This window comes from Engystomops pustulosus, chromosome 3 (genome assembly GCF_040894005.1).
Source record: "Engystomops pustulosus chromosome 3, aEngPut4.maternal, whole genome shotgun sequence".
Taxonomy (NCBI): Eukaryota; Metazoa; Chordata; class Amphibia; order Anura; family Leptodactylidae; genus Engystomops; species Engystomops pustulosus.
The window spans coordinates 187,387,609-187,401,624 of NC_092413.1; the positions used below are offsets into that span (position 1 = coordinate 187,387,609).

Sequence of the window (14,016 nt, forward strand, 5' to 3'; positions counted from 1 at the left end):
TTATGGTCCTATCCAGAGATATTGATATTGCAATAATTTTCAACAAAAAAATTGTAGGGACTCAATAGAACTTTTTAGGACAAGGGATATATATAGATTGTGGCTTCACAGCGCATCCATCGTAGGGATATATATATACTGAGGGTGGGAGAGAAAACTCAGGTTGATGCCTTTATTCCTTTACAGTCTACAGACCCGTAATAAGTTATATTTTAAACCAGGTCCAGTCAGTCAAAGCAAGGTACTGAGAGGTCTGCCGAAAAGAAGCCGAGGCCTGAATTCCCAACTCCTCTGAGCAGCAGTGAGGACAGCACAGGGAGCTGGTCACAGCTTGTCAATGACGAGGAAAACCCAGAGGACACCAGCAGTTTTCTACAGCTCAGTGAGCGATCCACAAGGTAACAACAGTAGCAACATACAGAACCAAACGTATCCCACTGATCTGACTATGGAATCATAGTGGAGAACACTGTATGAAAAAATGATGGGACACGTCTCTTAAAATGTAATGTCTGCTCCCAGATCACATATGGTCTTGTAGACAAAGCGCCCTATAAGAAAATATTTTATTCATATGCAAATGAGCATTTCTGTGGAAAGTGGGAAAGGCTTTTAAGGCTCATTAATAGTAGTGGATTATACTTTGGGAAGTTTAAACAGAAACCGAGGTCCTAGGGCAGTGATGGCGAACCTTTTGGAGGCAGAGTGCCCAAGCTGCAACCAAAACCCACTTATATGTTGCAAAGTGCCAACATGACAATTTAAGCAGTAACTTATTGATCCCTGCTCTATCACAGGTTTCAATCGTATTGGCGTCCTTAGTTCACCAATACAAAGATGGGGAAAATTGGGTTCCCTGAAGAGGAAGAATCAGGGGACCCAGAGCAGGAGTTCAAATGACAACCCATCTCTATCTCGCTCCTCCTGTAGAAGGATGTTGCTTTAAAATGGCGCTGAGCATGGCGCATCCTGGGCTGTATTGGACCACAGGAGAAAGCCTTGACTCCTATCTGGCAAACTCTGTGTTGGGGTGAAGGCCTGGGTGCCCACAGAAAGGGCTCCAAGTGCCACCTCTGGCACCCGTGCCATAGGTTCGCCACCACTGTCCTAGGGAGTCATAGCCACCCAAACAACCCACCAAGTATGATACCGAAAAGACCCTCCAGCCTCATACTCATACATGTGTGCCTGCTCCCAACACACCAGTATAGAAGAGACCATTAGGTTCTCCAAAGGTCCTTAAACTACAAAAAGAACCACCTTCTTTTCCAAGGAGATTTGTTCTGGTACTGTATGAAGGCAGTAAATTTCAAACCATGAAAAAAAAAAAATAGATTGATGCTGGCCCACAATTTTCATCCAGCCCAAGGCCCATGGTAGTCTTAATCCATCCTTAATCAGTGGGAAATTACGGTAGCATTAACCTACATATAAACAAATATTTCATCAGGCAACAGAATTCCTCAAGAAATACATGCACGATGCTTCACCTACAAGCAATATGTTTAGTTACGGCGCTTCCTAATGTGTGATCTATGGGGGCCTCCAAAAATAGGGACACAATAAATAAGCAGGTGACGTAGCCGGTAAGCAGCGCGGTGATAACCTGAGGTCCTGTGGTCACATCACAGATATTTTTACTACTTTAATGGATTTCTTCTGCCTTGGGGAGCTATAGATGTATTTTTAGAAGAAGAATAAATAGAAACAAATCTAGATCTAAATGATCTCATAAATCCTTGTGTCTCCCAGTAATGGCAATGGCAGCACACGGAGCAGTATCGGTGCGGCAGAGCTGGACGCCTTCCTGGAGATGGTTCCTCCTGGTACTACCCCACATATGTAAGTACATACAGGCGGTCAACTACTTAAGAACACCTGACTTACAGACGACCCCTAGTTACAAACGGACCTCTGGATATTGTTAACTTCCTGTACTTTAACCTTAGGCTACACTAATCAGCTATAACAGTTATCACAGGTGTCTGTATTGAAGCTTTAGTGTTAATTCTGGTTCTGGTGACAATCCAAAATTTTTAAAATCCAATTGTCACAGAGACCAAATAAAATTTGTCTGGGATTACAATTATAATATACAGCTACGACTTACATACAAATTCAACTTAAGAACAAACCTACAGAACCTATCTTGTATGTAATCCGGGGATTGCCTGTATTATAGTACTATACTAAAGGAGGAGGATTGGCTTCCTATGTAGTCAAAAATGGTAAATCTGGATTGTAACATAAGTGGGTTATTTTATGCATGTAAAATATTTGAAATATCATTTTAATGGTTAATATCAGTTCCATAGAACTTTGTCAAATCAATAAACTAATGTAACTGAATAAATACAATTCAATACTATATACTATACATTAATATATTAAGTATTCTAATATAATTGTCAAATGGATTTAGCAACTTGTCTCATTATCAGTGTGAATGGAGCCAACAAATTGGTAATTACTAAGTTTAATACAGCTCCATTCATAGTATGGAAATGTCAGAAATTAGGGAGTACCAAGATTTTAAAGAGAACCTGTCATGAGGATTTCACGGATTCACCTAATGACAGGTTCCCATAGCCTTTTTAATACTGATCCCAATTTGCTTTTATACTTAACATAACTGGTACCACTCACTTTTAAAAGTTGATAAAAATATACTTGGGTTCATGCCAGCAAACTGGATCGAGTCATGGAGGCATTTGTGCAAAACTGCAATCCTCATGTCTTCATCATTATCTTCTCTCTGCTCTTCTAGCTCTTCCTTCTTCCCCGTCCCTCATGCAGCCATTAACTGGCCTATGCTCCAACCAAATTTTGGCCAGATCATGTCTGCAGGAAAGCGGAGGGAGAGCTAGCAGAGCAGAGAGAAGATAATGATGAAGACATGGGGATTGCTGTCTTGCACAGATGCCCCTATGACTCAATGCAGTTTGCTGGCAGGGAGTAAGATATTCTTTTATATACTCTTAAAATTGAGTGGAACCAGTAATGTTAATTATAAAAGCAGATTGGGAATTGGTATGAAAAAAAGGCTATGGGAACCTATCATTAAGTGAAAATGTGAAATCATGATGTCAGATTCCCTTTAAGATCTGGAATCCCTGATGAGACTAAATCAGGATTAGAAATCTAAGGATTGCGGATTCCATGTAGATTTTACTTGTGTTTTTTGATGATTTGGAAAAAGTGATATAGACATTGTTTTTTAAAAAAGCGGAAATTGTTGCCGAGTGGGGAAAAAGAAATAATAATATTTTTGCCTTTGTTTACATCTGGGAGAGTGAAAATCTGCGTCAAATCTGCACCAACTACACCAACCTGTAGTTTTCATGCAGAATTCCTTCAGCTTAAAGGGCTGGGGAAAAAACAAGGGAAAAAAAACGCATTTGTGGAAAATCTGCACAAAAAAGGCAAAACAATCGAAACACTGAATTGACAAAATTGCATTTAATCCTCATGAAAAACACACATAAGAAACGCACAGCCTTAGGATTAATGCAGTGTTGGTTCAAGGTCAAGGAAAACATTGGTGTATTTATAAGACATACCAAAGATTACTTTTGGTGGAGTTCCCCTTTTAGGAACATTTGTGACAATAAATTACTATAATAATTTTAAACGTAATAACAAGGACTTTTACAAACACCTTATACAGAATTTGGTTTCAAGTGGTGATTATATACATTAACACACATCATAAACATAGTCCCCGACCATAGCTCCGGATGTTGGCACTTGTGGGACCGGCTGAGAGTATATTAGAAAATTAGATCACGTCTAGTGCTCTGTAATTTCTAGAGACATGGAGAACCTATTTAAGTGCCACTTGCAGTAAAGCCTCTATTTCTCACTAACCATATTAGTCATTGGAATTCTGAATTCAAGGCAATTTAAATACAACAATTTATAAAGCAAATTACAGTGGTGATACCCTGACACATGAAAGTCTGCAAATGGCTACTGTATGCTCAGGGCTAGGTTATAAAATTCAGAAAAATAACTTTACCAAAAAAAAAAACTTGTCTTCTTAATGCAGTTTAAAGGAAATCTACCACCAGGATGAAGGATTGTAAACCAAGCACACTGACATACTGGTGAGTGCCTTCTCTTGCAGGATATGTTCTTCTTTTAGCTTCTTATGCCTTGGTTTTTACAAAAAAAAGGCCTTTAAAATTATGCAAAAGAGCCTAGGGGGCTCTCAGCTCCATAGGTGTAAATAAAGCTTGGAACCCCAAAGACTCATTTGCATAGTTTTTAAAGCCTTTTTTTTCCTTAAAAACCAGGGCATAAAGAAGATAAAAGAAGAACATATCCTGCAAGAGGGGATACACACCAGTATGTCAGTCTACTTGGTTTACAATCCTTCATCCTGGTGGTAGATGTCCTTTAACATAACCACATATATGGATGGGAAGGTATGTTTTTTTTAAAGTGCCGCACTGGTAGTGTACCAAAATGGAGATGAACTGCACTGCCGGGCACAGCTTGTGGACAAGTTTAAAGCAACATGTAATTTTTTTTAACTAATCTTAGACAATCACTTGCAAATTGATTTTCTAATAATGTCCTCTCTTTTACTTACAAGAAAACCAGAAAAGACTGTGACCAAGGATGTAGAGGACAATGCAGATGGTAAGTTGCCTGGGCAGATGTAAGGGACCTAGGGTGGATCATTTATGTTTTAGTTCAGAAAACATGAATCTGTCGCTTCCCTGCACTGGCCCGACAGAGTTCACCATCTTTTTTGTGGTGCACCTTTAACATAGGGCAGTCAAACCGGCACGCCCCATAATTTGTCGCATGGAAGCTGTGGCACAAAGGGTCATGTGCGACACAATCGCGGCTCAGACACTTCTTAAATACCAGCCATGAAGAATGTGCACAGTCCGACAGAAGTGTGGCACAAAGCCCTTAGGCCCCTTCCACACTAGCGTTGCATTTCACGTCAGGGTGCAATGTGTGAAAAACTGAAGTTTTTGGCTGCATTTTTGTTCCATTTTTCCTTGGAGTCATTAGCGTTTTTGCCTTTTTCATACGCGTGTTGTTCGCGTTTTTTGCGTTTTCGGTGCGTTTTTCACGCACGTTTTTTAAGTCAATGGGAGACTCGAGCATTTTTCAAAGGGACCATGGTTCGGGAATAAAATGTGTTATTTAAATGAAAAAGAATGTCTTCTGATAAGTTAGCAGATGTATGCAAACATCTGCTATCTATTCTTCACTGTTCTGCGCGTATATTATCTCCCGACAAGTTAGCAGATGTGAAGAACAGTGAAGAATAGAATAAAAACAGTGAACACAGTGAACACAGGATCATTTAAGTGAAAAACACAGTTAAGAATAGATTACAGATGTTCGGCACATCTGCTTACTTGTCGGGAGATACGCGCGGAACGGTGCAAACAAAATAGCATGTGAAGAACAATATATATGTGTGAAGAAGACATTGCGGATGTATGGAAACATCTGCAATGTGTTCTTTACACACATATATATCGATCAATGCTTGCAAGTGCAATGCATTTTTGATGCGTCTAGATAGACTTGAATGGGGCGGGAAAAACGCACGTGAAACGCAAAAGTAGAGCATGCTGCGATTTTGACGCGCGTCAAAACAAGCGCAAGCACGCGCGTGAAAAACAACGCAAATGAGGAAAGGCCCATTGGAAACAATGGGACAGAGTGCAATGCAAGTTTTGCGCGGCAAAAGCACGCGCATAACTCGCGCGTGAAAAACGCTAGTGTGGAAGGGGCCTTAGTAAATGTGCCCCCATGTATATAGTGATGTATGTAAATGGAAAAGAAGCAGCATTCGCCTCAGCAAGCCCCCACTGTACCAGTACCAATGCTGCTTGGAGCCCAACATAGAAGGGGCCATACCCATTGCGGAGTCATTGAGGTGAATATTACTTCTTTCATGTTATCATTCACTTCTTATTCCCTCATCCCTTGTCATCACCGCTGTAGTGTCACTGACAATAATCTCTTTTCAGAATGTACCTCAGGGTTATCGGTGGGCACTATCAGCTGTCAGCATGACGTCTCTGTCCTAAACATTGACCTGGACTCGGACTGCTCCGATTGTGAACTGCGCGTCACATTGCAGTGGATTGCCGCCTCAGAGCTCGGAATTCCCGCTGTCTATTTCAGGAAATCTCAGGAATGCCGGATTCAGAAGGTACTTTCCTATTCTCTATACTGGTGGTCCCCTACGTAAGGACACCTGACTTACAGACAACCCCTAGTTACAGACGGACCTCTGGATGTTGGTAACTTACTGTACTTTAGCCATGGGCTACAATAAACAGCTGTAACAGTTATCACAGGTGTCTGCAATTAAGATTTATTATTAATCCAGGTTCTTATGACAACCCAATATTTTTAAAATTCAATTGTCACAGAACACAAAATTAAATTTTGCTGGTGTTACAATTATAAAATATACAGTTCCGACTTACATACAAATTCAACTTTAAAACAAACCTACAGAGCCGATCTTGTACAGTATGTAACCCGGGGACTGCCTGTAGTGATCTGTCCATGTCAGACCATGTGACCATGTCAGAAAATGGAAATGGAAAGAAAAGTAAGCCAACTAAAAGGTGATGAAATATTTGGGCCAAAAATTTGTCATCAAAATCCATCAGGATAAACCAGGGACACTTACTCATAGATCAAGGCACTGTGACTGTGGTGATCTTCTTATAATTGTTTCTACATTTTGGTTATTGCTTTCCTTTTCTGTGGTGTTATTAGATTTTAAGGACTATGCAGATATCTAATAGATATCTAAGAATCTATTTAATCTAGTGGGGTTACATTGCGTCCGTGCCCCGTTACCTGTTTCGTTGTTAATTTGTTATACATGGCTAACTTCATTCTAAAATTCATAGCTCCCAACCGTCCCGATTTTGACGGGACTTTCCCGTTTTTCTTACCTCTGCCCCGCGTCACGGGCAGCTATGAGATTGTCACGGATTTTCCCCCCAGGTCCCGGCGCTGTGTCCCCATAGTAAATACTTTGAAAGTCTGAACTCACAGTACAGAATGGCTTCTACAGACATCGGGAGGGAATCCTTTTCAGAGAAGTGTCGGGCTTAGCGGAGAGCAGGGACCACGTCATCAGGTCAGATCAGCATCTGTCCATATATGGTCACTGCATCTCCTAGGGTTCCCCAGAGCAGACATCGGGCAGGGAATCCTTTTCAGAGAAGTGTCGGGCTTAGCGGAGAGCAGGGACCACGTCATCAGGTCAGATCCACATCTCTCCATATACGGTCTCCAGGGCTTCCCCAGACACAAGCTATTTATTTAATTAAATTAAATAAAGTTTTGGCCAGGCTGAGATTCGAACCTGGGTAACTAAGACATGTTATCTGACATTTACACTGTGACACAGACTAATGCACTGATATATAGAGAGGGATCTTCGCAGAGATTATTATTGTAATTATTGAGACTATTATTATTATTATTATAAATTTTATTATTTTTATTATTATGGAGATGATTATTAATAATAGTAAAAATAATAATAATAATAATCATCTCAATAATAATAATAATCTCCATAATAATAATAATAGTCTCAATAATTACAATAATCTCTGAGAAGATCCCTCCCTATATACCAAAGCATTAAATCTGTGTCACAATGTAACAGTAGTCATAGTTCTTAGTTACCAAAATTCTAAACCTTGTTAATTGCTGAGATTATAGCTCAGTTGGTTGGGGCACTGTGTCATTATTGTACATGGATACTGCAGGTTCTGGGTTCAAAACCCAATGAGGATAATTTTTTTTTTTTTTTTTTATTGAGATGATTTTTATTATTGTAATATGGCTAAAATTTGGGGCGTGGCCTGGGAGTGATTGGGGGTGTGGCTTAGGCTACGCGTGCCGCCATTTTGTCCCTCTTAACTTTTAAAATTATGCTAATGAGCCTGAAAGCCTCTACCACAGCCCTTCTCTGCTCGGACTCCACAGTCTGTTATACTGTCTCCCATCTCTCTGCCTGCTTTATTCTAATGGGAGTAGAGAAAGGTTCAGCACACAGTAAGAGGGAGAAGTATAACAGTCTTGTGAATCTGCCGCACAGGTGTGGGGGGGTGGAGCTCTGGTAATGCCCCCCCAGAGCCCTGCTTTCTCATTAGCATAATTTTAAAACGTTGATTTTGCAAGGAAGAAGACATGGATGACAAATATAGCAATGTCACAGTACCGGTACCTGGATCTATGAGTAGATGCCCCTGGTTTACCATGCTTGATTTCAATGGTAGATTCCCTTTAACTTAAAAAAGGGGCTGGTAGAAAGTATATTTTATACCTGAACTGAAACCACTGTTAATTTAGCGTTGTTATAGCTGGTGACAGGATCCCTTTAAGAGTAAGTTAATACTACACTCATGTAATGCTTGAATGAGACATATTCAGATCGGGTGAAGGTTATATAACTTTCCTATGATTTTATTTTAGTTCCTGGAAGTCACACAGCTCGTCCAAGAAAAATCCTGGAAAGTTGGGGATATATTCAGCGCCGTCATTCTTCACTCCAAGATGCGGGAGCAGAGGAGAGAGGCTGCACCCAGCTTTTTTGACTGGCTCCTAGAACTGGGATAGGATCCTCTCCAGTCGTCACTTGGATACCCACGAGGTTCAGTATCGTCTGAACTCCCCAGCCTATGTTACAACGCAAACAGACTCCATTGTATTTTATACCGTAATCGGGAGGAGATTGACAGATTGTACATTTGGAATGTAACAGATGCAGTTTTTTAGGCATGTGGGCCATGCTTAATATTTTTCTAGTATACATATATAACTATGTATGTATATATCGGGCTGAACCATTGGACTGCGGAGCTTTGTTGGACTTTGTTGCGCATTTTTAGGGCCTGTAGTATGTGAACTATGAATGAGGTATATAGTACATATTGGTCCAGTACTGGAGGTGGTACAGCACACTATGCCAGAGGAACTGGGAGATTTTTGGCAACTTGCATTATAGCACAAAAGAAGAGAATTTTCTCCATTTGACGACTTCTGTTTCTGTATTTGAAATTATTGACAAGGTAACAGTACATTGGATTCGTCCATAAAGGCATGTGTTAAGGGGAAACACACCCCAAAATGTCTCTTATTCCACAAACCTTTTATCCTAAGTAAATAATAACATCCAGCCTTGAATTCCGTTTTCATCTTAAAATCCAAATTTGTTGTGATTATTTTTTGTAACAGGTTTCTAGTTGAATACTACAGCAACAATTTGCAGCAGCGGGGACTTTGGAGCAGCTCAATGCAGAGATCTCATACCAACGAAGGACACTCCCCCAGTGCACCAAGTCCAGCTACAATCCTGGATGATGAATTCATTTTTCACAGTCCTGCTGCTACCACCCAAGATATGATATAATAGCTCTTAAAGGGAACCTGTCATCAGATTTCACAATTAAACCAATGACAGGTTCCCAGAGAAGTCTTTGTACTGTACCTTATGCTTTTTTTTTGTAGAAAAATCCATCTAGCTCAGATCTAGCTAAATTTTATTATTAAAAATGTTACAGGCACCTTGCCAGGAGACTCACAAAGGGCATTTTTTTCTCTTCAGCTGTGTGACTCAGTTTGGCTCCCTGAACATTACTGAGGGAGGGGGAAGGAGGGAATTGAGAAGGATGTTAGCTGTGTGTAACTCACTGAAGAGAACTCCTGAGGGCGGATTAGGCAGTTAAGAGATGTTGCCTGTGTTTGACTTGTTGAAGAGAATTCCTGAAGAGGGAGTCAAGAGACATTAGCTGTTTGTAACTAACTGAATACAATTCCTGAAGGGGGGGAAGAGGGAGTTGAGAGACATTGGCTGTGTGTGACTTGCAGAAAAGAATTCCTGAGGGAGGGAGTAGGGAGTTGATAGAGATGTTGGCTGTGTGTTACCTGCTGAAGAGAAATCAGCTCCCTTATTCCCTTACTTAGCAATCCTTTTCAAGTCCTGCACATAGTCACACAGAGCCAGCATCTCTCTCCTGAGGGAGGGGGGATGAGGTTCTAAGAATTCACACAGTGACTCAACTGAAGAGAAAACACCCCTTTGACTTGGTGAGTCTCCTTTCAAGGTGCCAGACACTTTTTTAGACATGATTTTAGCTGGATCTATGCTATGGATTTGAGCACAATATGATAGCTTCTGTGGGAACCTGCCATTAGGTTTAGTGGCGAAAACCTGGTTCCCATTGAGGGCAGTTACCTGACACAACCTACAGTTGTGCATGGTCAACGCTGCTGGTCGACCGCCTTTGGGTTATTCCTACATTACACTATAGCTGTCATTAATAATATTATTATATATTATTAGTGGTTGTGGACATATAGACATTTACAACTTTTTCATCCATAGCGACATCTCATATACGATCATAGTGCTTTTCATAAAAAATACAGTGGTACAAAAGATTATTTTCACTCACTTCTATAAATGTGAGATTTTGTGTTGTCATTAATAGCAAGCAGTGAACATTGGGAAACGCTCGAGTGGTTTATAATGTGGGTGTTGTGTAGTTTTACTATCTTATAAAGCTATGTATAGGTGATATTACCCAGCAGTCATCTGTGCGCAGATTGACCCACAGTACAGATATGATGATGCACCAGATTTGCTCGATCACTAGGTGAATAGTTAAGCACTAATCCCTTCCCTGTAATTGAGATTGTCAGCTTTATACTGTGTTGCTCGTAGTAACAAGTTCCATCCTCTCCATCAGAGGAGATGGAATCGGTGATCTATATTTTAAGTATAGTGAATTTCTTTTGATATGTACCGTTTTGCCTTCTTCTTAACAAGCCATATTTTCTTTCTTGAAACCAGCAGGAAATTTAAAAAAAAAATTTGGAATTTTTCTTTGTGTCTCATAAAATGCCTACAGACAAATCCAAAAATAAAAATGCCCGTAAAGAAGTTGTCCAGGAATACATTTATATTTTTGTTTTTTTTGCAAAAGAATAAATAATCAATGACTTCACCGATTCCCTGCCATTCCGCTGCGTACTCGACTTGAATTCCTGGTCCCCTCTCAGTACACAGGAAATGCCCAAATATATCCGCTATCCAGCTACTGGCTGAGGAGCGTCCCAGCTGTAGCCAGGGATTGGCTAGGAGTAATATCCGGGTGTTTCCTTAGGGAAGTAGAGATCAGAGGGGACCTGGATGGCATCTGATCACCTGCAGTGGAGCTTGGTAAAGCTTTATCATATTATCTGACAACACTTCAGCCTTCAGTGCACCCATATAGCCCTGTGATATCCATCTTACTGTGTATGGGGGACAGTTAGCAGGACTTGTATGCCAGTTTTCTGACTTACAAACCCTGAAATAATTGCAAAGTACAATAACTTAAGGTTCGGGTCTGTTCACGTCTATCCACCAGCAAAGCCGCCCTCCAGATACATTGGGAGGCCGGAGCTTGAGGGCCAGGAACTTCATCATACGCCAGGGCAAGAGCGCAAAGTCCGGCTTTAAAACACTGGCAACTAAACACCACAATTCCTGTACTGTACTAAGAATTTGTTTGCACCTTCTACTGCACCTTGTATGCGCATGAGGCTACAAAAGACCCAAGCCTGGCAAATGCTCCAGATGACATGAATAAACTCTGCCCAATTTTGTCCACATTGACCATGCAACATCACAGAGTGTAGCTGAAGCATTTGCAGGACTTATTCCCACCCACGAGGAACCTTTGACTCCAAATACATTCACAGTTTTTTCTCTGTATCAATACCTGCGGTCACAAGGTTATTTTTGCCATGTGTATTAGTGTAGGCATAAGGCACCGGGAAGGCTACAAGAAGTTTGTAAGATCATGACTACAGAATGAGATTGATAAAGTAGATAACATTATTAACATTATACTATATTGTACATTACAGGCTGAGATATGGCTGTATTGAACCCCCCCTCTATGAACCTGTATGTTCAGTAAACTAGCGACCAAAGACTCTACACATGTTCAGCATCATAATGCTGTAGATTCCTGGTCCGCAACCAACAACCAGACATGTCACCTCGGATCTGGCAGCTATGATTTATTTTTATGATTTGTGTCCATTTCACAGAAAACGGGATGGGAATCTTTATGGTCTTGCTGACTCCTTCTTCTGGAGCGCTATTGATTCAGAAGTAATAAATAAATGTTGTGTAAATTATTGATGTGCGTCTATCATTTTGTAAGGATGAATTGCAGGGAACATAATATAGTGCATGCGCTGCAGGATTGCACGTTGAAGCCAAAACGAAGGTTTTATTCTAATTCATGTGGATCCTTTAAGAATAGCAGTTTACATTATTGTCCATTGGTGCACGCTAAAAGGCAGCAGGGCTGCAACATAAGGAGTTTATCGAAGGCCTACATACATCCCACAACAAGCTTGAAAGACATCAGTAAAACCAGCACCATACACATACACTAGTTGTGACAAATTATCACGGCATCAATCGTTACATCACTCTGCAAAGGTGCTAATTCCTTGGGATATTCATATGAAATTCAATAAATTGTCCAAAAAATTGACTTTAAAAGTCATTCTAAACGATCCCGCCCCCTTGGACGAGCACCATGGTTGAAGCATAAAATGGTGGACCGGACCACCAGAATAGCAGAGGATCCTCTGGTGGCCCAGGCTCAAAACTAATACTGGACCCTAGAGGTCTACCTTCTTGATATGAAGGTTGCTAGGATTTGCTTTGAGAGTTTGAGCTCCTCTAATAATTTTGCCTTACAGGCCCAAGAAACCCTAAGCAGACAAGCGTACATCTGAAATGGAGATCACAACGGCAACCTGGACTTACAAACTGATGGTCAGCACATCCTTATACTGGACTTACAAAACATCCAACAAGCCAGTCCCACCCCTGAAGAGCTACAGAAGTCCTGGCCAAGGACCGCAAGAGTCTGAAAATTCAGGATTGTGTGATGAATTCTTCACTCCCCTGTTTACTGACAATGCAAATAGGATAAGGAAGTTTGCTTATAAGTGGAAGTCTAACTAATGGGACCACCGCCATTCACAGGAATAGGGGTTCCATTGCCCCTCTAAATACTGCGGCAAGATGAGGATGTGCGTTCATACTTCATTTGCTTTTCTGACTGCTTTTCAGTGCAGGGTTCTGTACAAAGCCATCTTGGTTATTAATAACGTATCCACTGGATATATCACAAATACATTATAGGCGCAGTCTATATATTGTAGACCCCCTTTCTGCAACCGGTACAAACAAAGATTTTTTTCAAGCACAGCCCCTCTCTATTTATCTCTCTGGGTGCAATAAAATATTTTTTTTAATACAAAACTTTGATTAGAATTTTAAAGATTATCACCTGCTTTTCAAAGGTTGAGAAAAAATTCCAAAAGTCTTCAAAAACCACTTATGGGGGGTCATCAATGTGCTGCCATAATATAGCCCCACTGCTCCGGCGCAGCCTGCTACTTCTAGAGGCTCCGGACAGGGCCTGCACAGCGCTAATCTCTACGCCAGGCCCCACATATTTGAAAATTTGCCGGCTGCAGCGAGTACGCAGGCGTTGGGTCAGCAACGTCCCACAGCGACCACGTCCCCATTCATGTCCATCCACAAGCTAGCATTTGCGATTATTTCAGGACTTGTACACCATCTACGTGGCCAGAATCCCTGATAAATATCCCCCATGGACTATTTGAAACCAGAATTCTAGGATGAGTTACTGGATAAATTTCCTCTAATGACAGAGCAGCTACAGGTTGTGAGTCTTGTTTCTCCGAGATGTATCTTCCCCCGTGCTGGAAGACAAATGTGGATGTTAATGGTATGGAAAGACCTCTATAAAGGACGAGACCCGGCGAGCCTCCACTACTGTTCCGACTGACTGGTCTATCACAGTTTAGATTATTTGTGTAGCAGGACTGTTTGCATGAATAAACGCCATCATTTAGTAATGAGTGGAAGTGTGAGCAGCGGTGCATAGCATTTATTGTGAAGTCAGC

At 41.0% G+C, this 14,016-nt stretch overlaps 1 protein-coding gene across 1 annotated transcript in view; it reads left to right on the forward strand.

The window, feature by feature from the left end:
• The window catches only part of SPHKAP (SPHK1 interactor, AKAP domain containing), a 164,268-nt gene extending 154,630 nt beyond the window's left edge, over window positions 1-9,638 (forward strand). The window contains exons 8-12 of the mRNA XM_072143340.1: window positions 222-398; window positions 1,753-1,842; window positions 4,598-4,644; window positions 6,003-6,187; window positions 8,485-9,638. Coding sequence (XP_071999441.1) covers window positions 222-398; window positions 1,753-1,842; window positions 4,598-4,644; window positions 6,003-6,187; window positions 8,485-8,628 — 643 coding nt within the window. The 3' untranslated portion in view covers window positions 8,629-9,638. The remainder of the gene's footprint in view (window positions 1-221; window positions 399-1,752; window positions 1,843-4,597; window positions 4,645-6,002; window positions 6,188-8,484) is intronic.
• Window positions 9,639-14,016: the final 4,378 nt, after the last annotated feature.